The 26,877-nt window shown below is 36.8% G+C and overlaps 1 protein-coding gene across 3 annotated transcripts in view; it reads left to right on the forward strand.

Moving 5' to 3' along the window:
• The window catches only part of muskelin (muskelin 1), a 190,692-nt gene that overhangs the window by 133,571 nt on the left and 30,244 nt on the right, over window positions 1-26,877 (forward strand). For all 3 annotated transcript variants that reach the window (XM_089095659.1, XM_089095670.1, XM_089095674.1), the window contains exons 12-13: window positions 8,637-8,776; window positions 18,638-18,740. In XM_089095659.1, the coding sequence (XP_088951785.1) occupies window positions 8,637-8,776; window positions 18,638-18,740 (243 nt within the window). The remainder of the gene's footprint in view (window positions 1-8,636; window positions 8,777-18,637; window positions 18,741-26,877) is intronic.

Here is a 26,877-nt window from a genome sequence, read left to right on the forward strand (position 1 = left end):
TTTATTTTCCGTTCTAAGCACATCAAAACCCCCACTTAGGAAAGCCATAGGCTACTCAAACATGGTATTGACAATGATTTCATTAATCTAATATCTGAACTTTGTTTAAATTTAACCGAGGGTAATGTTCAACGGCCAGAAGTAATGAAGCAACAGGCAAAGCAACATTGTTCCATTGTACGTGCATTGGCCTGTAAACAGAAAGGAAAGAATTTAAAAGGAAACGTCTTCTTCAAGCGGGCGGTAGCTTTTTTACACTTTTACTGCCAATAATTGCAGGACTTGTTAACAGTTTTCTCTAGATGGCTAAACCCTATAAATTGACTCCAATAAAACTCGCTCCCTCACCCGTGGAACACTTTGAGGACAATCTGAGTAAATTCATTGACAACGAGAATATTGAGGATGATAAAAAACTACTTTTACTTCAAGATTCACTTCGCTGAGTGGACAAACATAAGCCCTATTTAACGAGAGCCAGCGTCATTGATCACAAAAAAGAACCGTCCGCTAAGAATTCTTCTGCTGTCACTGCTGGAACATGTCTAAAGAAGGAGGAATTTGATGTTATATTTCTACGCAGCTGCCATCTGTTTTTACGTCAACGCCACGAACAATATAGGCGATTGATAGTAAGTTTCATGGAAAATGGTCAAGATCACATTAAAGTTGATAGCAATGGGAATGGGATTAAAATTCAAGGCAAGAGCTATAATCTACTTGATTTAATCAATGATATGGTTACAAATCGTAAAGGACTTTTACCGTTTGACACTCATCTATATAACTTTCTAAATACATTAAACTTCCCCAAAAGCCTTATTAGCAATAGGCAAATTCTAAAAAAATTAAATGAACATACTCCTTCCTCATCATTAAAACATGAAGAAGAAGAAGAAGAAGATTTTAAATCAATCTTGGAAAATACTAGCACACCTAGTAGAAACATTGATTCGACGATGAGGAGTAGGAGGAGCACACCGCTGATAGCTGGACAAAAGCGAAGACGTATCAAGTCAACGTCACCACCACCACCATCATCACCCACTAATATACAAAAGGGTAGTGGAGGTTACATTACGTGTTTACGTTCAAAATGGTTGAAGTTCTGAAACATGTTTATGAAAATATTGGGGAAGTGTGAAGTTTGAGTTCTCCCACCACCCTTCGCAAAGTCACTGGTGTTCACACTAAATGTGTACAAGACTATCTACAAAATGAATCAAGTTACATTCTACATAGAAACCATGGACTTCGTTCTAATCATTATCGAAGAACTAAAGCCTTTTCCCCCTACATATAATGCAGGCAGATCTCTTAACTCTAGATGAGATTCAAAGGCGACAAAATACACCATATAAGTACATTCTACTTGCAATCAGTGTTTTTAAGTCGCTATGCATATGCCATTCCATTGGGGTCTAAGAGAGGTGTTGAGGTTGCTAAGGCTATAGAAATTATTCTCGAATAAGATTCATTTATAAAATTTCAAACGGATCGCGTTAGTGAATTTGTTAATCCACATGTCGAAAAAGTACTAATGAAATATAATAAAATGCTCTATTACTCATAGTTCTAGAAAGCCCGCACTGGTCGAAAGATTGATAAGAACTATTCGACTTTTAATTTCAAGACATTGTACATTGAAGAATACACCTGCTTTTATTCATAATTTAGTTAAAATCATGTTAATTTATAATCAACAACGTCATCGATCATTGCCCAACTCAGCCCCAACGGAAGTTCATCATCATTCTGAACATGATACATTTGATACTTTTCTTAGATAATATTCCAATGAAACGATTGTTAAGAAAAAATTCAGTGTTGGTGATACTGTTCGAATTAATAGAACAACTGATGTATTTGAAAGGGGTAATTACCTGTGGTCCACTGAACTTTTTAAAGTGGTAAAAATCCTAGACACCAAAACCATAAATTATCGTCTGCGAGATACCAAAGATGAAGAGATTCTTGGCGGTTTTTATGACTATGAACTACAAAAAGTTAAAAGTAATAGTGAAATCTATCAAATTGAAAAGATATTAAAGACTCGTACTCGTAGGGGTAAGAAACAGTTACTTGTTCGATGGCTAGGATACAACTCTGATTTTTATTCTTGGATCAGTGTTGAAGATATTGACAATGCCCAATGATTTCTATGTAACATTTATGGCCAACGTCTCCGATCCTCTCTACAATGACTTGAATAAGGCAAGTGATTTTTGGACGAAACTCCCCGCCATCAAATTCGAGGGTGTGTATGAAGTGGCTCTTGTCGACTGCATTCTCAAAAATCCCTGTGATATCCTGAGAAAGGATCGTAAATATGATATAAAAATTAGACCCTATGATTGGCCACCACCCCCAGGTGATCAAGAACAAATTCAAAAGATCAATTGATTGGATTATCGGTATGTTGAATTACCATACGAGGAGCTCAGTTGTATGAATGATTTCTGTCGTTCAGTCAATAAAACAGTTTCCGCTCGTAAAAAAGGAGCCTTTTATTTCAACTATTCAAAGGAAGAGGGGAAGATCTACATTAGTTCACCCATTGCCAATGAAAAGGTCATTCTCAATGATAATCCAAAAGATGTTCTTGGCTTTAAGCTTAATTTAATCAATGGTAAAAGTGCCGAAAACACTAACGTTATTTTTGCTGAGTATCCACCTTCTCCTCAGACGCTTGTATATTTCTCTGCCTCATTTGTTGAATCGTCGAAAGTTGGCAATAGCAATGTCCCTATCCTGTGAGTTCTTGAACGAAAAACTAATCAAGATCATATTCATCATTACAATATAAAGCATCTTCAGTATGTGCTCGTAAACACTTCATATCCGGAACTCTGTCAGTTAACACTAAGAACTGAATTAGGTGATCCTCTAGCAATATCTAAAGGTTTAGCTGTGATTACATATCATTTTCGACCCATCGTCATCACTGCCTAAAATGAACTATAGAAGAATTCCATTTGTCTGCCCTGATATCAACTGCTATGTTAGTGCTCTGAGTCCACCTCAAATAGGTCATCGGTTGGACTATTACAAGGGGCGTACTACAATGTCTGGCTATGGTCTTGGTAGTTGGTTTGCTAAGCTAATTTGTTCTGCACTACCCCTTGCCAGAAAATTTCTTGTACCTGCTGCATCAAATTTTGCTGCCTTAACACTACAGGACTGGGGGTCAGGTAAAAATTTCAACGAGAGTATTAAAGAAAATATTAGATCTTCAGCAAGAGCCGTTGGTGAGCAATTAAAATCTCAGCAAAATGGGAAGGGATTAAAAAGGATGCGTGGGTGTCATTCACTCCTCAGTCTTTACCCAGGCGGGAAGCGAAAGACATCAACAACGACTTTGGGGAATCAAACGAAGAAGACCAATAAGGAGAAGAAGAAGAAGGAGTTCACAAGATGAAAGAAGTGTTTGTTCTCTTAAGATTACCTATTTCACCCGATGAGAGTCCCATCAATCATTCTGATCTTTGTTGAGTATGTTCAATGCTGAAAATACTGATGTCAGTGTCTAACATGGCTACTATGAACAATTTTACCCTCAACAACCTTTTCTCGGAAAATATACACTTTCAGATATTTTCCAATGAGGACTATTTCATTGATTTATCGTCAACATTTATTGATTTAAATGTTGTGGTGAAGAAAAAGTCAGACAATACAACTCCTAATGCTGCTGATGGTCTGTCCTATGAAAACTATATCTTACACAACTTGTTCAAACAAATTAATATATTTATTAATGGAACATTGGTAAGCAATACCAATAATTTATCCAACTATGGAATCTACCTACAATTCATGATGATGATTCCAAAGGCATATAAGGAGTTGAGAGGACAGTCATTGGGCTATGAATATCGATCAGGTTTTGATACTGACGGTGAGTTAACTACTGCAGTGACCCAAGATTATCATTTAGTTGAAAAATTAAATCATGAGATATTCAATATATCCCAAAGGTTGCCTCCCAATGTCAAGATTTACATAAAGTTACAACTACCACCATCGAATTTTATTTTGAGAAAAACACTTGCTGCAGCACCCGATGCAAATGTCATTATCACTTCAGCAATTCTTCATGTTCTAAAACAACAGGTTATGAGTTCTGTTGCATTGGCAGTGGAAAAACTAAGAGCCAATAGTAACAACATTAAACTTCTTGTCCGCCATACGAGCACCAATAAACGTCACATTGCCATTGGTTCTCGCAGCTATAGCGATTCATCATTTATCAATGGAGAAATCCCATTAAAAATCGCTTTGGCCTTTGTGAAGAGTGCCAGTGCCGTTGGATCCTGGACTGCATCCCCCTATAATTTTAATTTTTTTTGGTCTATCTAGCCTTGTGTGCAAAGTGAATGGTATTCCATTGTACACTCTACCATTTGATAAAAAAAATCCTACAGAACTCTGTATGAGTTGATCACACAATCCCTAGATCATGATTAACAACTATTTGAAAATGGGATAGCCGATTCAATGTTTTCAAAAAATCATGGTGTAATTGTATTGGACCTGTCCGGCACCCAGGATATGAGCATAGTACGAACGGGGAATGGACGTTTAGAGTGCACATTTGCCAATGCCTTGACTGAGAGTATCACGCTAATATCATTGAGTCAATTTTAAACCTATTGAGAAATCACACCCGACGGCAGTGTTCTACTAGACCTAGCACCATGAACACAAACCAAATAATCAGCGTATTTAATATGGATTTATATATGTCCCAGTACAAGTCCTATTGCATACCATCGGACTTCATTAAAAAAATTTCAAGTGTTAACAATACCCTACATCGACTTTGAAGACAGGTCATTGGCTATGCATCTTTCAAACAGCGAAGAATATTGAATTTTTTGATCCTCTTAGCCTATCATATAAATTCTGCACTCCAAACTTGAACAATTTTATTCAAAGCAATGGGAAAATTATTATTAAAAACCAGCAGAGAGTGCAGGATCTATCGACCAAGACATGTGGCTTTCATGCGCTACTCTTTTTCATGTTCTTATGTCGTGGCTATACCTAAAATCAGTTTCTTAGCATTTACGTTTACTTTCCACGATTGAACGACTTCCTAGTTGAAAATATACTTACAAGCGTGTTTAATATTAATTTTAGTGCCCTACGAATAAAATGTTATAAAAATGTATGTAAAATTGTTTATTAATAAAAATAATGTATATACATGATAAAAAGAACTTTTCTACTCTTTAGATTTCATCTTCTACTACGTATAGGTATTTGTCGAGAACAACTAAAGCAGGTAGATCATCTTAATTTGCTGTATACTGATCCTGATGTGCTGCAATGTCAGGGTCATATTTTCTACAGTACAATGTAACTTCACTCTTATCATATATTTTTGTATAGTCAATGATACTATTTTCATTCATTTTGTAAAATTCACATGTTTCAGTTTGCTTATTTGAAGCAATGTCTCTTACAGTGCCCTCAGGTGGCGAATCACATTCCGTAACAGCCAAAAAAAAATCAGTGGGCTTATAATCATAGTAGCCATTGTCTTCACCACGATGACGTAGAAACCAAATTCTTTTGTTGTTGCAACAGTCGAACCATAGATCAGGCTCCTCCTCCCAAAACAATCTAAAGCCACGACGATACCTATCTCATAGCAATAAGCTAAAACCACGTTTAGGATTCTTTCCAATCATACCAGGATATGTGTTATCCCACTGATTACATTTATCATAGTGGCAATCAGAGCATAGGTGTCCTCTAGGATAAGAGCCGCACACCCCTTCAAGGCAGGAATGACAACCTTTAATTTGTACGGCATATCCTCTATGCAATTTACACGGGTTGCATAATCTACAATTTTCATCATACTCATCGATCATTGTACAATTCTCACATGGTTACCAACTGCCCAGTGTATACATGCATAGTGGACATGTATGGAACATTTTTTCATGTGTTGACACTCTCACCACCAAAATGAAACTGAGCTATGATCAACAAATTGAGTAGGATAGAGAAAGAGGAGTAAATCATCATCATTGAACAACATCTTTCTCGCGAAAAAAGTCTTAAATTCCTAAGCTAGTGTGTGTGTGTTTAAAAGCAAATCCACATTATCATTTTGTCTTGTCGTGATTAATATGTCAATAAATTGTGTAAATGTCTTTGACCACGACGTAAAAGCTTCATGCAATAGTGTAATGGCGGAGAATCAGTTTTCAATATATCAATAAGTATTCCTCGAGAAAATATCTTCCTTTGAACTGATAGCTCTTGAAAATCATCATATAGAATCAAACGTTTTTCCATAAACACAAGATTCCCCGTGATTACCCGGTTTGAACCCCCCCCCCCCCCCGAAATATTTGACCGAGTCGAAAATAAGTCGAAAATTAGTAAAACCTAGGTAAAAATCAGTATAATTAGTCCAAAACTGAGTCAAAAATTAGTATCCCCCCCCCCACCGAAAAAGTCAAAAATTAGTAACCCCCCCCCCCGAAAAAAAATCCTGGATCCGCCCTTGGCTACCTGCTCCACCATCAAGCTCCAATAGTGTCAATGTACCACTCATTTTCTTTACTAATATCGTCTCAAATAAACTGCTCTCTCTCTCTCTAAATTCAATTCTCTTACTAATATGAACTACAATGAAAATCACTCCTTATATTTGAATCCAATTACTAATCAAGTTATCGTACATGGAGTACCCTCTGTATCCGCTCTCTATGATTGGCCCAGAAAATAGGCGTTGGCCCAGAAACCCGTCTGCTAAGGTATATACCGGTCGTGGTAATAGGTGAACGACCGTGGTAAGCCAATATACTGGTTAAACTGCACTGTATATTCATGCCCCAGGCGTAGGATTAGTAAAGCAATATGCATTACTACTTCTCTCTCTCTCTCTCTCTCTCTCTCTCTCTCTCTCTCTCTCTCTCTCTCTCTCTCCCACCCTCCGCCTTCTCTCTCCTCTCTCTCTCTTTCACCTTCTCTCTCTTTTTTTTCTTTAAAATTTTGACAATTTGAATTGTCAATCTACCGCACATCTCATATTTGAGCTATCTTTTGTCTATTAAGTTTTAACCTCGCCCTTTACATTCACATGAAATAACCTTTTTTTTTATTTTAATTCATTCAGATTAAAGGTTCCCTACATCTCTAAAAGTGAAAATGTGTACCATCCAGTGACTTAATTAATAAGTCCCTTAAGGCTGCTTATTACTAAGCCACGTGCAACCAAGAATTTTTACTGTTCTTGTAGCTAAAGTTTTTTTTTTATTATTATTAGCTTGTTCCAGTGTTTAAACAATTAGTTGTTAGTTTAAACCACAGATTCCGAAATATAATTTGAAGATCTTTACACTCAATCAAACGTTTCGTGGTAACAATCTGTAAGTAAGGAGCGACCCGGCTCAATAGTAACCAAAACTCTAAAAAACGGAATTTTGATACCAATAGGCACCTCAAAAGAATTGGATTTTTATGTTAATTTTAAATATTCATAAAGTTCAGTTTTGCCCATCAAAAGTTACGAATCTGAGAAAATTTGCCTTGTTTTCGAAAAAAGGGAAAAACACCCTCTTAAAGTTGTAGAATCTTAATAAAAATCTCATTATAAGATTCAGCGTACCAGGGAACCCTATTGTAGAGGTTTCAAGCTCCTATCTGCAAAAATGTGGAATTCTGTATTTTTTGCCAGAAGAAAGATCACGGATGCGTGTTTATTTGTTTTTTGTTGTTGTTTTTTTCCAGGGGTGATCGTATCTATACGGTGGTCCTTAAAAGTTCTAGTGCTCTTTTTAAATGACCAAAAAAATTGTAGGGCAGCTATGCCCCATCTCAAGCTCATATTTTCCCCAAAGTTACCGGATCAAAATTTTGGGATAGCTATTTTGTTCAGCATATTCAAAAATCTAATAACTATGTCTCTGAGGACGACTTAATCCCTCACAGTCCCCGGGGGAAGGGCTCCAAGTTATGAACTTTGTCCATTGTTTACATATAGTATAGGTTATTATGAAGTTTACAGAGGTTTTCAGGGGGGATTTTTTCTGGTGAGGAGTGGGAGGGTACGGGGGGAGGTGGCTACGTGGGAGGATCTTTCCATGGAGGAAGTTTTCATGGGGGAGGAGAAAATTTTATGAAGGGGTGCCGGTTTTCACAGCATTATTTAAAAAACGATCAGAAATTGAATAGAAAAACAAGTTTTTTCAACTGAAAGTAAGGAGCAACATTTAAACTCAAAACGGACAGAAATATTATGTATATGAGGGGGTTCGCTCCCTCGTCAATACCTCGCTCTTTACGCTAAAGTATATTTAAAGTATACTTTCAAAAGAGCTATTTGTTCTAATTAAACGACCTTTGCGATTCAGGGGTCATTCTTGAAGAATTGGAACAAAATTTGAACTTCAGCGTAAAGAGCTAGGTATTGACGAGGGGACGAACCCCCGCATATACGTAACAATTTCTGTTCGTTGTAAGTTTTAATATTGCTCCTTACTTTCAGTTGAAAAAACTTGTTTTGTTTTTTTTACTTAGTTCTCCAAAAGATCAAATGGAGCGAACCAGTTCTGTATTAAAAGTAATATTGTTAAAGCGGCATTGTTAGGTAAACTAATTTTGCGGTATTTTAGGTACATTACTTGTTTGGAGGTAATCCAGGGAATGCCAGTGATCCAAAAATGAGACTGGATGATTTTTGGTCGCTCCGTTTATGCAGAGTAAGCCAATCAGATATTATGCGAAGGTGTAGATTTTTGGTTCGTAAGTGCAGGTATGTCAACTAATATAAATTTTAATTTAGGATGTATAATCTTCGGGGTAAAAAGTTAGAATTGTTTTATTTCATGATTTGATTAAGAAGTGCTCAGAAATTCGAAAAATTTTTGGATCGGGGAGTTCAGGCCCAAGGCCTTCCCCCCTTCTTTACAGTTTCCATTTATAGATCCTCTTAAAATTATGGCTGCTTATAAATTTAAAGTAAAGGAAAAGCTCTAAATTCTTAGGCTGGTTCATATCATAAAGTGTTAAACGAAGAGAATTTTTTTTTTGAATAATCTTTGATCATATCCGGTTATCCATATTGGATTCATTAAGACTTGTCATTTAAGGTCATCCTAATCAACCAAAAGATTTTAGCATTATGTTTTGTGATACTAATTTGACAAGTAAAATATTGTACTAAAAAATGCACTTCTTTAAGAAAGATATTGCTACATTCATATTCTTTTGAAACATGAAGGTGATATCATTTATTTTCTGTAAAGATCAGAATTGTTGCATAAAACTTTTCTTTTTTGGGCAAAAATCTTCAACTTGTAAAAATTTATAGAATTAATAATAATTAGTTGTATTTCTATTCAGTTTTAACACCAACCCAGTGAGGATCTTCCCTACCAGGATATTTCTTAATCTGGTATTGGTTGTATAATACGGCAACAGGAAAAAAAGAACATTTTGTGGAAATTTAAGCCTGTGATCCCCATCAAGTCGACAAGAAAACGGAATTGGGATGGATTATTTGTATAGGATTGGATTACTTGTATATGATGTATAGGATTACTTGGCTGTCTACATTTTAAAACCTCTAGTCTAAGTAGTGAGGGGACGATTAACCCGAGTTGGAATCGAAATTCAGAAGAATTTGGATTTTTCAAGAATCAGATTTGTAAAAATATTCCCTAGTTTTTTAAAAGATTCTACTGTCAAATTTTGATATTGACTGGAAAGACATTTTACCTTAACTTAATGTGTCAATTAATCAAAATGTCACAGAGACTGATTGAAATGTGTTAATTGTCGAATAGTAGTATATATTCATTGTTACTTTTTAAAAACCGTCAAATCAAGGTAATATTTCAAATTTGCGTGGGATTATTTGATTCATTGGGTAAAACAAACGTAGTGTTTATACTCTGCCTCATAAAGTTAAGTACTCTGTGTCCTGATGGTTCGTAGGACTACCGTAACTGTACACTGAACTAACAAGACACATGCACCCTGATAGATTATCTGAATCTATGGTTTGTATTACGACCCAAAAATAACTGTTTTATACACCTACAGGTATCAGAGGCAACGCTATAGCGTTACCTATAGTAAAGATCATACTAAATTATTACTATATTTTATTATTCCCCCCCCCCAGAGGTACTTCATATGGAAGGTTTGGTCGTATAAACTTCGGAGGGGGCTCATTCGATTGAAAATAGGAAGTTCTAGTGTCCTTTTTAAGACTCGAAGTTGACCAGAGGGCAACTAGCCCCCCCTCCCTTTTTCCCCAAATGCATCTGATAAAAATTTTGAGATAGCCATTTTATTAAAAAACAGTTTAAAGGCCAGATAACAAAAACTCCGGTGTCGGCACAACCCCCCAGGGCCCGGGGCAGGCGTTGTAAGTAATGCCCTGGGGGCATATATGGTTTTATGGAAAGGATGCTCGTATATACTTCAGAGAGGGTTTATTTGATTGGGAATTGGAAATTCTAGTTCACTTTTTAAGAGTCAAAAGAGATCTGATGGCAACTAGCCCCCCCACGCCCTTTTTTCCCCAAACACAACCGATAAAAATTTTGGGATTGCTATTTGGCTAAAAATGGTTCAAAGGTCAGGTAACAAAAACTCCGGTGTGGACACAACCCCCCAGTGCCCGAGGGGCAGATATTGTAAGTTACACTCTTGGGGCGTTTAGGGTTCTTATGAAACGTATGCTTGTATAAACTTCAGAGGGGGCTCATTTGATAAAGTTCTAGTTAACTTTTTAAGAGTCAAAAGAGATCCGAGAGCAACTAGCCCCCCCCCTTCCCCACGCCATACTATTTTTTTCTAGAGGCACTTCATATGGAACAAGTGGTCGTATAAACTTCAGAGAGGATTCATTCAATTGGAAATCAGAAGTTCTACTGTCCTTTTTAGAGTCAAAAATGATAGGAGGGCAACTATCCCCCCTCGTGTCTTTTTTCCCAAATGCATCCGATAAAAATTTTGAGATAGCTATTGTGTTAAAAATACTTAAAAACCAGATAACAAAAACTCCATGGTCGACACAACCCCCCAAGACCCGGGACACGCGTTATAAGTTGTGCCCTGGGGGCATATATGGTTCTTATGGAGAGTGCGCCCGTATAAAATTCAGAAAGGGGCTCATTTGATTGGAAATAAAAAAATTTTAGTTCACTTTTTAAGAGTAAAAAACGATTGGAGGGAAACTAGCCCCCCCCCCCCTCCCGCTCTATTTTCCCCAAACCCAACCAATAAAGTTTGAGATAGTCATTTTGTTAAAAATAGTTCAAAATTTAGATAACAAAAACTCTGGGTTGACACAGCCCCCCAGAGCCCTGAGGCAAGTGTTTAAGTTATGCCCCGGGTGTGTACAAGTTTTTATGTATGGGGTGGTCGTATAAACTTCAGAAGTGGCTCATTTGATTGAAAATTGAAAGCTCTAGTTATTTTTTTTTTATTGAAGTGTAATCGGAGGGCATCTAGCCCCCCCCCCCCACACACACACATACACACAAACCCTCTTCTCCCTAAATATAACTAATAATAAATTTTATACTGCTATTTTGTTGGGATCAGTATGACAGTTTGTTGACAAAACTTCGGGGTCAACATACCTCCCCCCCCCCCGATCCTAGGGGAAGGGTTGTAACATATGCCCTGGAGGCATATAGAGTTTTTTATGGAAGAGGTGGTCGTTTAAACTTCGGAGGGGACTAAAATGATTAGAAATGAAAGCTATAATTTAGTTTTTAAGAGTCAAAAGTGATCCGATGGCAACTAGCCCCTCCCCCCAACCCTCTTCTTCCCAAATACGTCCGATCGAATTTTAGTATAGCCATTTTGTTCAAAATAGACCAAAGATTATACAACAAAAACTCCAGGGATAACACATCCCCTCCAGAACCCGGGGCAAGTGCTATAAATAATGATGCCCCAGGGGCATATAAGGTTTTTATGGAGTGGATGGTTGTATAAACTTCAGAGGGGGCTAATTCGATTGTCAATCGGAATTCTAGTGCTCTTATTAAGAGTCAATTCTGATCGGAGGGCAACTAGCGACCCCCCCCCCCCAAAGCTCTTTTTTCCATTACGTTTGAAATAGCCCAACGATCAGGTGACAAACTACTCGGGTTCAACATACCCCCCTCCAGCCTGGGGGAAGGCTTTGAACTTATGCTCAGGGTGGAAAGGTTTTCGTGGAAGAGGTGGTCATATACACTTCAGAGGGGACTCATTTGATTAGAAATTGAAAGTTCTAGTTTCGTTTTTCAGGTTATTTATTAAGAGAAGAGGGCATGTTTGATTTTGGATCTCGTGGATGTGTTGCTAGATGTGCACTAAGATTGGTGAAAACAGGGTCACCGGTGGATGGTTGTGCATAGCCATCTCCGTCCACCCCCTAGCATCAAACCCGACCTTCGAATATCCTCCCATTTGCATCGCAAATTGGAGTATAGCATTATATACTGACTGTGAGTGGTGGTCTCTTACCCCCCCCCCCCAGCCCCGGGGAAATGGCTCTGAATTACGGAACTTGCTTATTGTTAAGCTCAAAAATGCCCAGAAGTTACTATTAAAGATCAAATGAAATCCAAAACGAACAGAAATGAAATAAAGAATCATAGCAAAGAAACATACAACAAGTAGGCTACTAATATAAATGAATAAATAAATCTTAAAACGATCAATGCTTAAATTGAATATGCAAATAAAGCTTTAAAAAAAAAAAAAATATTTTGCTATTGAAGTATAAATTAAACCCAAAACGAAAAGAAATTAAATAAACAATCAATGGAAACAAACATACAATAGATACTAATATAAATGAATAAATAAATCTTAAAACTACAGGAACTTAAATTGAATATTCAAATCAAGCTTTAAACGAACAAAAGTCACTATAAAAACAGGAGTTTGGGTATCGCCTCCTTCTTTCACTGAAAAAGTCTAAAACCTACTGCGTCATTGGCGCTTTACTGAAAACGAGTTATATTACAAATACTTACTTTTGTACTTAATATTGAAAATAAACATTAAAGTAGGCTACACTAAAATTTTGAACTGATGAGCTTTCAGCAATTAATATCATTATACATCAAATACTCACTTTAATTTTATTAGTTCTTTTCAAGACTGTTCAAGACAAATATAGTTTCACTTACAAACAAGAGTTTGGATACAGCCCCCTTCCTTAACTGTAAAACCTAAAGCCTATTGCATCATTGGCGCTTCACTGAAAACAAATTATATTACAAACATTTTCTTTTCCAGTTATTACAGCATTGAAAATGACAATAAAAAATGCAGTAAAATAAAATTTTAAACTGATGATTTTTCACCAATTAATATCATGATATATGAAATATTCAGTTTGATTTTATTTGTACTTTCCAAGACTATTCAAGATACATATAGTTTTCAGTAAAGTGCCAATGACGTAGTAGGTTTTAAACTTGTGCAGTGAGAGAAGGAGGCGATACCCAAACTCTTGTTTTTAGTGACTTTTGTTCGTTTCAAGCATGATTTGCATATTAAATTTAAGTTCCACTCGTTTTAAAATTCATTTATATTAGTATCTATTGTATGGTGTTTGCATTTATTGTTTATTTAATTTCTGTTCGTTTTGGGTTTCTTTTATACTTCAATAGCATAATATTTTTTACGTTTTAAGCTTTATTTGCATATGCAATTGAAGCATTAATCGTTTTTAAGATTTATTTGTTCAGTTATATTAGTACTTGTTGTATGTTTTGTTGTTGTTTTTTGCTATGAATGTTTATTTAATTTCTGTTCGTTTTGGGTTTCATTTGTTCTTTAATAGGAATTTCTGGTCATTTTGAGTTTGAATTTTAACAGGTATTTGTATCTGCTGGTTTTAAGCTTAATATGGCCTTTACTTTCCTTTGAAAAACTTCTTTTTCGGAAGGTTTTTTTAATTAATTCCTGGTAAGGTTGCATAGTTTAAAAAGTTTAAAATGTCTCAGTTGCAAATGTCTTTGTCTGAATTTCTTGTAAATCATAAGGAGTTCATGTTTACGACGTATTTTTTCGAAAATTCTTACGATTAAATTTTACGTATTTTTTACGGGGTATTTTTTCGAGGACCACACTGTTTTTTTATGACGAACAAATAAAAGTTCAAATAGGGATATGTCCTTTTATTAGAAAGTGAAAAATAGAAAAATAAGGACTGGGTATGTCGACCACATACATCAGTAATCGTCATCAGCAGATGGACTAAAGTACCGTATTACAATTAAAACAAACTTTATTTATACAGAGTAATTTTAGGAGTCATTACAAATTATAGAGTAATTTGAATTAAAATCAACTTGGTGGACTGTGATGAAAAAGATGAGAGCTATGACTAATTGGAGAAAAGGCCAAGACAGATAGTCTGAGTGAGAGACAAAGCTGGCATGACCCATTTCAGAATTGTTTCACTTGATTTCATTTCACTTGTTGATATAGGCTATCATCCATCCATCTATCCATCCTAGGGCAGAAGAACTAAGGTAGACATGGAGTAAAGATAATTCATATAGTCTGATCAGTTCTATGAGCCATTTGTGGGCAATGGGAGACCCCAAATTATATGTTTTCTAAGACTTATGACCGACCATGTCCACAGGACTTGCAGGCAATTGCGCAATTGTGATTATTTATATTATATGAGCTTTGCCTACTGGACAATGTCCACCGGACTTATATGCGAAACGTTGACTGAATTCGCATGGACTCACAGGCGAACAAGCGACCTAAGCCTAATAGGGCCCGCCCACCTAGAGTCTCAGGTGGGCTATCGAATTTTAGGATCGACACATGACCGACAAGTCCCTTGAACCCCGGCGAAAGGGGTATACATATCGTTTTCATAATGTTAGTAGTAGTATGCACATAGTGCATTTTTATTAGCTGTACATACCCTTCAGCATGCTTTTCAAGTTGCAACCTAATACCCTAAGCCGCTCTAGATATACTGATGATACAGCCATTTGTCAGTCTGCATACATACAGCGTGTTTTAATTTAATTTAACATACCCCCCCCCCAATATTTTCTGGAAATTTATTCTTAATACCCTTAGCCTTAATAGTAGTAGTATAAGTTATAGGGGTAGCGTACATATAATACCTTTTGGTTCGTTCAACCGCCCCTATACATGTACTGAAAGTTTCAACATAATGCTCCAACATTATCTGAAAGTTTCAACTTAATACTCTTAGCCTTTCTAAGATGTTGCAGGTGACACCCTTTTACAACATAGATAAACGTGGTTTCTTCTGATTTAGTTCAACATCCCCTGAAAGTTTCAAGTTAATATCATTAGCTGTTTCCGAGATACTGCGGACAGGGTCGTATTCAGGATTTTTTCAGGGGGGGGGGGAAGGTACACAAGGATATTTTTTCGGGAGAGGGGGTACAAAAAATACTTTAAAAAACGCATCAAAAATTTGTTTATATTCATGTTTGTTGCGTTTTTACGAGTCGGACAAACATTTCGGGGGGGGGGGTCCAAACCCCCCTACCCCCTGGATACAACCTTGACTGCCATTATGCCTTTTTGACAATCTTAATGCTCTTAGTCTTTACTGAGGTATAGCAGATGCGCCCTTTTGAATGTCTGGATGCACATAATGTCTTTTGATTTAGTGGGACATCTCTCGCAATATTCCAAGAAAGTTTCAATTTCATCTGCTTAGCAGCTCCTGAGATGTTGCAAATACAGCCTTTTGGCAATCTGGATGCACATAGTATCTTTTGATTTACTTCAACATTCCCTGAAAGTTTAGACTAAACTTCCTAAGTGTTTCTTGAGATATTGCAGATTCGCCCTTTTGAACACCTAGATGCAGAAAGTATATTTTGATTTAGTTTTAACACTACCTCAGCATGCCCTGGAAGTTTGAAAAGACTCTTAGCCATTCTTGAGATATTTTAAACATGTTGTTTGATAACTTTAATACAAATGACTTTTTTTTTAAATTAAAGATCCCCCTCAACTTTACCCGAATGATTTACCTTAATACCTTAGCCATTTCAGACATCCAGGATCAAATTTGCTCTCCTTTCCCAATAGTAAAACCTGTGTGTAAAAAGCGGGTAATTTGCATGATTTGTAGCCATTGTCCCAGGAGCTGTGGGGGTTTAATTGTCCCTAAAGGACTATTTATTGAGTCTTTCATCCATTGTTTTTAAAATGGCGATCTAAAAAGTCTGATCAGATTTTGTTGGGGGTTGAGAGGGAGCGGGCATGTAAAATGGGATTTGGAGGGGTTTGGCTGTCCTCCAATCTCTTTTCGCTCTTGAAAAGGATACTAGATTTATTTATTTTTTCCAATTGAATAGCCCGCTTCCGAACTTTTGATGGGAGTTCCTTCCATTTGAAGTGAAATGGAAAGATACAAAAAATAGGTATATAGAAGCCACTTCGCTCTTTGATTTGCAGTACTACTGGGGTGTCTATGATAGAATATCATTTGTGAAACGCAACACGAGCCTGTTTATTTTTCAAGCTTTCAACACTCTATGAAACGAGCCCGAGTCTTTCAGCTTAACAGATTTAGTTGACTATCTGTTTCTCAGAAACTGGGGGTGATTACTCGTGGAAATGGTTTTCATAGAGACGCCGATCATCCCGGAAGGCACGAGAGAAAAAATCGTAATTAAAAGTATTGTTTAGCCTTTAAGGTCTGTACAAATCTATAGTATTTTGGTTTTATTTTTAATGACTGAACATTGTCACGTTCTAAATATTTGTTTGTTTTTATCTTTCTTTCTTATTTATGCTTTTTTTTTCCATTTATCCTATTCATTTCGTCTCTATAGAAACTCAAACGTTTAAACTATTTCTTATTTATTTAATTTACTATACTAGGTGTTTCAGGCCACTATAGCGACATAAGCATGCTATGAGCCCACTATATAGTAGATTTTACGCAGCCCTTATTAGCAAAATAGATATGCCAATGATTTTCTGGTAGTAAGCAGGGTTGCCACTCCTATTGATTTATCACAATTTCTAGTGATTTTTATATTGTCTAAGGAATCACTAATTCAGCACATAAATCACTAGATTATTGAAGAAAATCACTAAATCAGCCAAGAAATCATTAAAATCGAGGGATTTTTCACCAGGTGGCAACCCTGGTAGTGAGTGAGTATGCAGTGGTCTATTGTATCTAATTAAAATGCTTTAATTTCCCCAGTAATTTTAAGTCATGTCTGAGCTATTTATAGCTTTTTATTAAGAAATTCATGGTCGACCAGTGTTGTAGCTAGAAGGCGCCAGACTATTTTATTGGGTTTTATCTCTATGTTATTATATGTGATTTTAATGATGAGACTAGGGATGGTGGGAGGAGGAGGGGGCAAAAACTTAAATCGTTCCCTGGCACTAAAAACCCTAACTGTGCCTTGGCAGTCGACCGACCTCTTGGCGTCCCTCCTAAACGTAATTCTTGAAGTTTGAGAAACTATAACTTTTGTTCGTACCACACCACAGCCGGTTAATATGTGTGTCATAGGGATTGTTGTTTCTTAGTGAGCTATAACAAGCAGAGTAAGACCAATTAACTTCTGGATTTCTCTAATCTGGGAGAAACATAAGGAGACCAAAATTTATCGTGCTCCTTTTATGTTAAACACTGCAGTACATGTGTTTGTCACATTTAGTTTTAAAGAGTTAAAGAGATATTGTCAAAGAAAACACCGTGTAAGACATTTAGTATATATTTTATAATGGCACACGTGTGCACTCGTTATATTTTTGAAAAAAAAAAGTATTTTCCTTTTTCAAATCGTCTCCAATAGCCCGTTCGAAAAAAATTGAACAATGTTAGCTACTGTAAGTTTTTCGCTAGTCGACATATAATTCGAAGAGGATCCCTGTAGGACGGATTAGGAAATGGTAATTAAAATATTATAGCCTCAAAAGCTTAATAAAATCCATTCATCTTCTTTTTAAAGAGGTGCTAATCAAATCTCCAGGGTCCGAAGATTTCCAGGAATGTTCTCAATAACTTGGTGAATTTACTTCCGGGAACTAAGCTACTTTGTGTGCCGCTATATTTTCTGTGAATTGTTAAGCCGCTAGTTAAATACCTTGTTTACAAAGTGATATATCTTAGCATATTTAATTCTGAATACGAGAGTATCCCTTGAAAAAATGAGTCGGTTTTGTAAATAAGCTTTTAAAAGGCTTTCAATTTTAAATTTTTATGTCGCCAGTTAGAAAATATTACTGATTAAAATCCTATCTTAGTTGATTTTAAGAGTCCTGTAAGAATTTAGCATTGAAGACCTGCCTACATTCTGTGACAGAATGTTTATATTCTAGAATGTTTTATATTCTATCATCTGCCTTTTCATTCGTCTTCTTCTTTTTTGGATTAGTTTGGAGACGCTTTCGCTTAATCCCACGACTGGAATTAAATTCCAAGCATCCGCCTTTTCCTTCTGATTCAGCTACAAAATTCTCGCTAATTAAGCCTGGCTAAATAATTCATAGCCATGCAATATAGATCTTCCATTCCAAAATTGAGCCATCCAGATGCCAAATTGCGGAAAAGTTTGAACCAAATTGATAGATATGGAGTGTGAGAATTCATGTCTAAGACACTTTTTCTTTCTAGGTTTCAAGAGATGGCGGGTCAGGACATTCTTATGGCTCTGCGATACATACAGACCGCTATTCTTGAAGTTGTTGACCAGGCCAGTGAAGCTCAAGTGCAAGAAGTAAGTAAGCAAAAGCGGTAGCCTTAAGGATAGACTTCTAGGAATTGTAAACCCTCTTTAAATGTTTAAGCGTTCAGCATGAGTATTTAATAAACAACAGATCACAAAATCATAGATAGGGCAGACCCACAGAAGGCGGTGTCTATTAGTAGCATCCAAGGCCACTTTATGTCTAGTAATTAAAAAAACACACAAGTTTTTCAACTGAAAGTAAGGAGCAACATTAAGACTCAAAACGAAAAAAATTATACCGTACATGAAAGGGTTCCCCCCTCCTCAGTACTTGCTCTTCACGCAAATGTTCTTAGCACGTTTAAAAAAGCTTCCTACTCTAGTTAGACGGCCCTTGTTTTTCTGGAGCCGGTCTTAAAAGTTGGGACAAACAGACAAACTTTAGCAAAAAGAGGAAGGTATTGAGGAGACGGACAACCCCTTTATATACAGAATAATTTCTGTTCGTTTTGAGTTTTAATGTTGCTCCTTACTTTCAATTAAAAAACTTGTATTTTTTTTACTTAATTTTTGATCGTGTTTCAAAAAATGCAGGTAAATCTGGCTCACCTGAAAAACTCCCTCCCCTCACGAGAAAATACTCCTTGGAAAGTTCCTCTCACGTAAAATACACCCTCCCCCCGTAAAATTCCTTCCGGGCAATTCCATCCTCGCTGAAATCCCCCTCCATAAAATTTCGTGCATACGATTCAGCCTGAGAAAAGTCTCCTATTTAATTTGAAAAAGACTTAAATGAAATGACCAGGTGCTTTAATCAATTCCATGGTTAAAACCTTGCTTAAGCGTTGTATAATTATTCATAGTTTTTTTTAATCTTGGGTTATAGATATTATCTTTTTTTATAATTGTCCCTGTATATAAGGTTCCTGGCATGTGGCCTTTTGATTTGCAGGATTTCTTTTTCTTTTTTTTTAACAATCTTGACTCGTTTGCGACAAACCCTGGGCTTACTCCAGTTTTGTCTATTATAAATTAGTAAATAATATGTAATTCATGTTCAATAGGGTATTTGGTTTGGGATGGGGGGGTCAATGCTCTGACTCTGTAAGCTTAGCCAGATTCAGCCCAGGTCCAAATAGGGTACCTGGTAAGACCCGGGGAAGGTAAACAGGAAGGGTGTGCGGTAGCACTGGATGGCTGGCCCCCACCCTGCCCCACCCCATTACACCTGAGCCTAACCTACCTGGACTAAGGGTTCTTATGTTTGAGGCACTTTACACAAGTATTCTAAGGGAGAAAATTTGATCAAGACATCTTCTCCATTTCCAAAAGCAAGGCTTTGAAGAAAATGGAAAAGCATTTGATTCGCCAGATACAAAACCCTAGTAAAGGTCATATCCTTGTATTGTACACTAGATACGTACATGAAAGTGATTAATGATATGTACGAAAATTACACTACTTCGGTTAAGACAGGAGGCCATGTTAATAGCTGGCTCGGTGCGAAATCAAGACCTGAGCAAGGTTTATTTTTATTCCCTGTATATGGTTTGTTTTAATGGAATTTGTGTTAAGGACAAAAATATGCTGCCATATAATCCTCTGAAACGTAGGCACCTCGATAGGCTGAGCAAGATATACTAAATATTTCCCAGGGAAATTGTCTAAGGATAGTTTTACATGCCTTTTTGACAGAACGTATATCAAACAATAAGCTGTTAGAAAGATTAAAATAGAAATGGCTATAGAAATAAAGGTCATGTGTGATGGATCAGTGATCCATCAAGGTTGTTTTTTGTTTACTTTCGTCTGATTCAATACTTTATGAGTATTTGGTAAGTACCGATTCAGCACTTTAGTCTGATTCAGTTTTAACTTGATTCAGTAAGTCCAATACTCACGTCAGTTTTTAGAAAAATGAAATGAACGACATAGATATTGCCCGCAAGACTAGTACACAACAAGCTGCTCTGCACTAATTCCAACTAATGTGTTAAAAGCTTGCGTTGCGGTACTTTTAATTATAGTTATAATTTTGACATACTGTTTGTAATTTCTCTTTTAATTTGCTCTTAAAATTGATTTATTTTTTTTTATTTACGCTTCTTTTCAGTTTGATGCAAATTAAAAGACGGTACGCACTATAATTTGCTGATTTGAATATTCTTATCTCTTTGATAGTAAAACGCAAGGTTGGTAGCATGGGAAATCTTAATTAGCTGTTATTTCAAACTTATAAAAAATAATTATACCCAATGGTTTTGTTTCCCAAGCGCATTTACAGGTAAAATGTCCAAAGAAAAAGGTGCGTATATTCAGTGCGTATTTTTCTTCCTTCTAGATTTACTAAAATCAGTATATTATATATTAAAGAAAAAAAATAAATCCCAGCATACATACAAGAAGGTTTCAACTCAGTTATATTACTAGACATAATATATGCTAATTCTTTTTATTTGATAGAAAAATACATAGGCTATTGATAGAAATGCAAAAGAAGAAAATAGAAACCTGCAATAATTTAAGTTTCCATTCTTTTTCTTTTTTATTTCTCCTTTTATTCAATCTGTTGAATCCAAAGCGATTTTCTGCCGAGGCGTCGTTGCGGGGGGGGGGTGCAGTTGCCCTCTGTAATAATGTGAAGAAAAATAATTATTATATATCCCATGCCCCTTGACTATCAGTATACGAACCCCTCTTGGCCCCTCCTCCCCAATAAAAATTCTGGATATTTGCCCCTTATTGTCTGGCTAGCTGCAAACCCAGTCTAAACAACGATAAAAAAATCGAAACAAAATTAAAGAGCAACATTAAAACTTGAACGATGAGTAATTATTCTGTGTATGAGAGGGGCTGCTCTTTACAATAAAGTTTTAAAGGGTTTGAAAGCACTTCTTATTGCATTACAACGGACTTGTGTTTGAGCAATCGTTCTTAAAGAATTGGGACAGAAATTAAAACTTTGGCTTAAGGAGTAAGGGATCGAAGAGCTGCACCCCCCTCATATGCGGAATGATTTCTATTCGTTTTGAGTTTTAATTTTGCTGTTTACTTTAATTTAAAACAAAAGAAAACTTTTTAAATTCGATTTTTGTTTATACTGGGTTTGCAGTGTTCCCAGACAGATGCTTTAGATCTAACAGATGGGGGGGGAATAGGTGTTCAAATTATTGCAAGAACGTGTTTTGTTTTTTTACTCAATTTATGTTCATTTTGACATAGTTTCTGTGTGTTCTTAATGCTGTACGTAGGGCTGCCGTAAATACGAGGAGGGCTACGCGGGGCTGCCACAAGGTCTCTTAAAGTCCCTAAAACAGGTCTCAATTGCCTAAAACCCTTTTTGCAAGGTTAAGCCATGTCAATACTTCAGCTAAGAAACCTTTTTAGTGTTAGTAACCATTAGTGTCCTGAGGACTTCTAAATAATTTCAGCCCTATAGCGTCAGTAGAGTAGTACCTTATATTTCTAGCCGATTATGTTCCTTCCTGTGCTATTTGGGTGGATTACGTTCCTTGTCACCTTTTCAGAGCATTTACTTATGGATTCTAGCCGATTATGTTCCTTCCTGTGTTATTTGGGGAGATTACGTTCCATGGCACCTTTCCAGAACATGTACTTGTGGATACCTTTCCAAGCAACATGATTAAACACGCTTTTACATTCGGAATTGTTTGATTGACATTTGCAAAAAGAGACAAGGAATTCGCAAATTGGACTACGAACGATATTAATTAATGTTTGAATAATAGGAGTGTATTCTAATTAGTGATTGGATAATTTTTTAACAAGAAATCTCTGAATAAAATATTTTTGGAGGGATGGGAGCGAGGTGTCTTAGAGTTCTTATAATGGTGTTATTTGGGGAGATTACGTTCCTTGGCACCTTTTCAGAGCATGTACTTATGGATACCTTTCCAAGCAACGTGATTAAACATGCTTTTACAATCGGAATTGTTTGATTGACATTTGAAAAAAGGGATAAGGAATTCGCAAATTGGACTCTATGAACGATATTGATTAATGTTTGAAGAATAGGAGTGTGATTGATTCTAATTAGGGATTGGGTAATTTTTAACAAGAAATCTCTGAATAAAATATTTTTGGAGGGATGGGAGCGAGGTGTCTTAGAGTACTTATAATGGTGTTATTTGGGGAGATTACGTTCCTTGGCACCTTTCCAGAGCATGTACTTATGGATTCTAGCCGACTAAGTTCCTTCCTGTGCTATTTGGGGAGATTACGTTCCTTGACACCTTTACAAGGCATGTACTTATGGATTTGGGTGGATTATGGCGTCTTTCCAGAGCATGTACCTATGGATTTGGATGGATTATGTTCCTTCCTATGCTATTCTAAGGGTTTATGTTCCTTCCTATGCTATTCTATGGCATTATGTTCCTTCCTGTGTTATTCTATGGGACCTCTACACGTGATTAAACACGTTTTGCTTGCCTTTCATTGGTGCCTTTCCAAGCGAGCAGGGATTCCCTTCCGGTTCCAACACACTGCAAAAAGAAAGATATTTATTATAAATTTGGAAAAATTGTCACATTCAGCATGGCGTGTGTTTTTTTTTTTTTTTTTTTTTTTTTTTTGACAATTGACGTTTTTTCTGATTGGAACAATATCAATCATTGGAAATGGTTTACGATAACAAACATGTTTTCTACCAGATTGGTTTTTGAAAGCACATTCAGCATGGCTTGCGCTTTTTTTTTTTTTTTTGGCAATTGGCATTTTTGTCTGATAACAGGTACCATTAATTGCGATCATAGCTCCAAAAAAAGGAGGGATGGGAGTGGGGTGTCTTAGAGTAGGCCTACTTCATTAAAAATTTTACCTTGAGCATTGATGTTGTTAGCAGAATCTCAAAAGAATCGTTTAAGAGTACCGGCATATCTGATGAAATAATTTAGGTCGTATGATAAATTGAATTTATTTTTTTTAATTCAGTAGTTTTTTAGTAATTAAACTTGATATCCTAAAAGTGTCTGATTCAAACTTTTACCTTTAGAATCGCTCTTGTTAGCAGAATTTCAAAAGGATAGTTTATGAGTGCTGTTGTATCTGATGAAACAATTTATGTATTATTATATATTGAATTCTTTTTTCTTTTAATGCATTATTTTTTCAGTAAGTAAACTAGATTTCTTAAAAGTGATTGATTAAAACTTTTAACATGAGCATCGATGTTGCTAGCAGAATTTCAAAAGTATCGCTTATGAGTGCTGGCGTATGTGATGAAATAATTTAGGTCGTATGATAAATTTAATTTATTTTTTTTTAATGCAGAAGTTTTTCAGTAAGGACACTCGATATCCTAAAAGTGTTTGATTCAAACTTTTACCTTGAGCATCGATGTTGTTAGCAGAATTTCAAAAGGATCGTTTATGAGTGCTGGCGTATCTAATGAAATAATTTAGGTCGTATGATAAATTTAATTTATTTTTTTTAATGCCGTAGTTTCTTAGTAAGGACACTCGATATCCTAAAAGTGTTTGATTCAAACTTTTACCTTGAACATCGATGTTTTTAGCAGAATTTCAAAAGGATCGTTCATAAGTGCTTGCGTATCTGATGAAATAATTTAAATTGTATGATTAATTTAATTTTTAATTTTTTTTGCAGTAGTTATTTAATAAGCACACTCGATATCCTAAAAATGTTTTATTCAATTTTTACCTTGAGGATCGAAGTTTTTAGTAAAATTTCAAAAGCAGTGCTGACCTGTCTTTGATGAACTAATTCATTTCGCATGAGAATTTTTTTTTAATACAGTAGTTATTCAATAAGGACACTCGATATCCTAAAAGTGTTTGATTCCAACTTTTACCTTGAGAATCGATGTTCTTAGCAGAATTTCAAAAGGATCCTTTATGAGTGCTTGCGTTTCTGATGAAATAATTTAGGTCGTATGATAAATTTAATTATTTTTTTTAATGCAGTAGTTTTTTAGTAAGGACACTCGATATCCTTAAAGTGTTTGATTCAAACTTTTACCTTGAGAATCAATGTTGTTAGAAGAATTACAAAAGGATCGTTTATGAGTGCTGGCATATCTGATGAAATAATTTAGGTCGTTATGATCAATTTAAATTTTTTTTTTAATGCAGTAGTTTTTCAGTAAGGACACTCGATATGCTAAAAGTGTTTGATTCAAACTTTTACCTTGAGAATCGATGTTGTTAGCAGAATTTCAAAAGGATCGTTTATCAGTGCTGGCGTATCTGATGAAATAATTAGAATCATAGTGAAATAAACATGAGTCATAGTGAGAGAGATATCCAAAAAGTTGGGTTGATATAGGTTCACCTAGAGTGGCGCGCCACTCTAAGTGAACCTAGATCAACCCAACTTTTTGGATATCTATCTCACTATGACTCTGTTTGTGTGTCGTGTCTGTGCGTGTCTCGTCTCTATGTGTGTATCATCTCTGTGGGCGTGTTGTATCTGTTTTTGTGTCTTCTCTGTATGTTTGTCGTCTCTGTGCGTGTGTCATATCTTTGTGTGTTTTGTATCTGTGTGTGTGTGTGTCATCTCTTTGTGCGTATTGTCTCTGTGTGTTTGTCGTCTCTTTGTGTGTGTGTGTGTGTGTTTGTGTCGTCTCTCTATGTGTCTCGTCTCTGTGTTTTTGTCATCTCTGTGCGTGTGTCGTCTCTATGTGTAAGTCCTCACTTTGAGTTTGTCGTCTCTGTGTGTGTGTGTCGTCTCTGTGTGTGTGTGTGTGTGTGTCGTCTCTGTGTGTGTGTGTGTGTGTGTGTCGTCTCTGTGTGGGTGTCGTGTGTGTGTGTGTGTGTTGTCTCTATGCGTGTGTCGTCTCTCTGTTTGTTTCGTCTCTGGATGTGTATGTGTGTCTCGTGTCTTTGTGTGTGTGTCGTCTCTATGTGTGTTTATTATTTCTGTGTGTGTGTGTCTCGTCTCTCTGGGTGTGTGTGCTTGTGTTGTCTCTGTGTGTGTGTAGTCTCTGTGCGTGTTTCATCTCTCTGGGTGTTTCCTCTCTGTGTGTGTGTGTCATCTCTGTGTGTATCTTCTCTGTGTGTGTGTCGTCTCTGTGTGTGTGTCGTCTCTGTGAGTGTGTCATCGCTCTGTGGGTGTGTAGTCTATGTGTATGTGTGTGTTGTCTCTTTGTGTGTGTGTGCGTGTGTCTTCTCTCTCTGTGTGTGTCATCTCTGTGTGTGTGTCGTCTCTGTGTGTGTGTCGTCTCTGTGCGTGTGTCTTATCTCTGTGTGTGAGTCGTCTCTGTGTGTGTGTCTTCTCTGTGCGTGTGTCGTCGCTATGTGTGTGCGTGTCGTCTCTGTGTGTGTGTTGTCTCTGTGTGTGTGTGTCGTCTCTGTGCGTGTGTCGTCTCTGTGTGTGTGTGTGTCGTCTCTGTGTGTGTGTGCGTGTCGTCTCTGTGCGTGTGTCTTCGCTATGTGTGTGTGTTGTCTCTGTGTGTGTGTATCGTCTCTGTGTGTGTGTATCGTCTCTATGTGTGTTTTGTCTCTGTGTGTATGCCATCTCTGTGTGTGTGTCGTCTTTTTGTGGGTGTCGTCTCTGTGCATGTGTCTTCTCTCTGTTTGTTGTCGTCTCTGTGTGTGTGTCGTCTCTGTGCGTGTGTCGTCGCTATGTGTGTGTGTGTGTGTCGTCTCTGTGTGTGTTGTCTCTGTGTGCGTATTGTCTCTGTGCTTGTTGTCTTTATGTGTGTGTGTCGTGTCTGTGCGTGTATCGTCTGTATGTGTGTTTGGTCTCTGTGTGTGTGTCGTATCTGTGTGTGTGTCGTCTCTATGTGTGTTTGTCGTTTCTGTGTGTGTGTCCCGTCTCTCTGTGTGTGTATTGTCTCTGTGTGTGTGTCATCCCTGTGTGTGTGTCATCTCTGTGCGTGTGTGTCGTCTCTGTGTGTGTGTCGTCTCTGTGCGTGTGTCTTCGTGTGTGTGTGTGTGTGTGTGTCGTCTCTGTGTGTGTGTCGTCTCTATGTGTGTGTGTCGTCGCTATGTGTATGTCGTCTCTGTGTGTGTGTTGTCTCTGTGTGTGTGTCCCGTTTCTGTGTGCGTGTTGTCTCTGTGTGTGTATCATCTCTGTGTGTGTGTCATCTCTCTGTGTGTGTGTCGTCTCTGTGTGTGTGTGTCGTCTCTGTGTGTGTGTGTCGTCTCTGTGTGTGTGTCATCTCTGTGTGTGTGTCGTCTCTCTGCGTGTGTCGTCTCTGTGT

This window comes from Artemia sp. Qi Xiang Cuo, chromosome 1 (genome assembly GCF_049724085.1).
Source record: "Artemia sp. Qi Xiang Cuo chromosome 1, ASM4972408v1, whole genome shotgun sequence".
Classification (NCBI taxonomy): Eukaryota; Metazoa; Arthropoda; class Branchiopoda; order Anostraca; family Artemiidae; genus Artemia; species Artemia sp. Qi Xiang Cuo.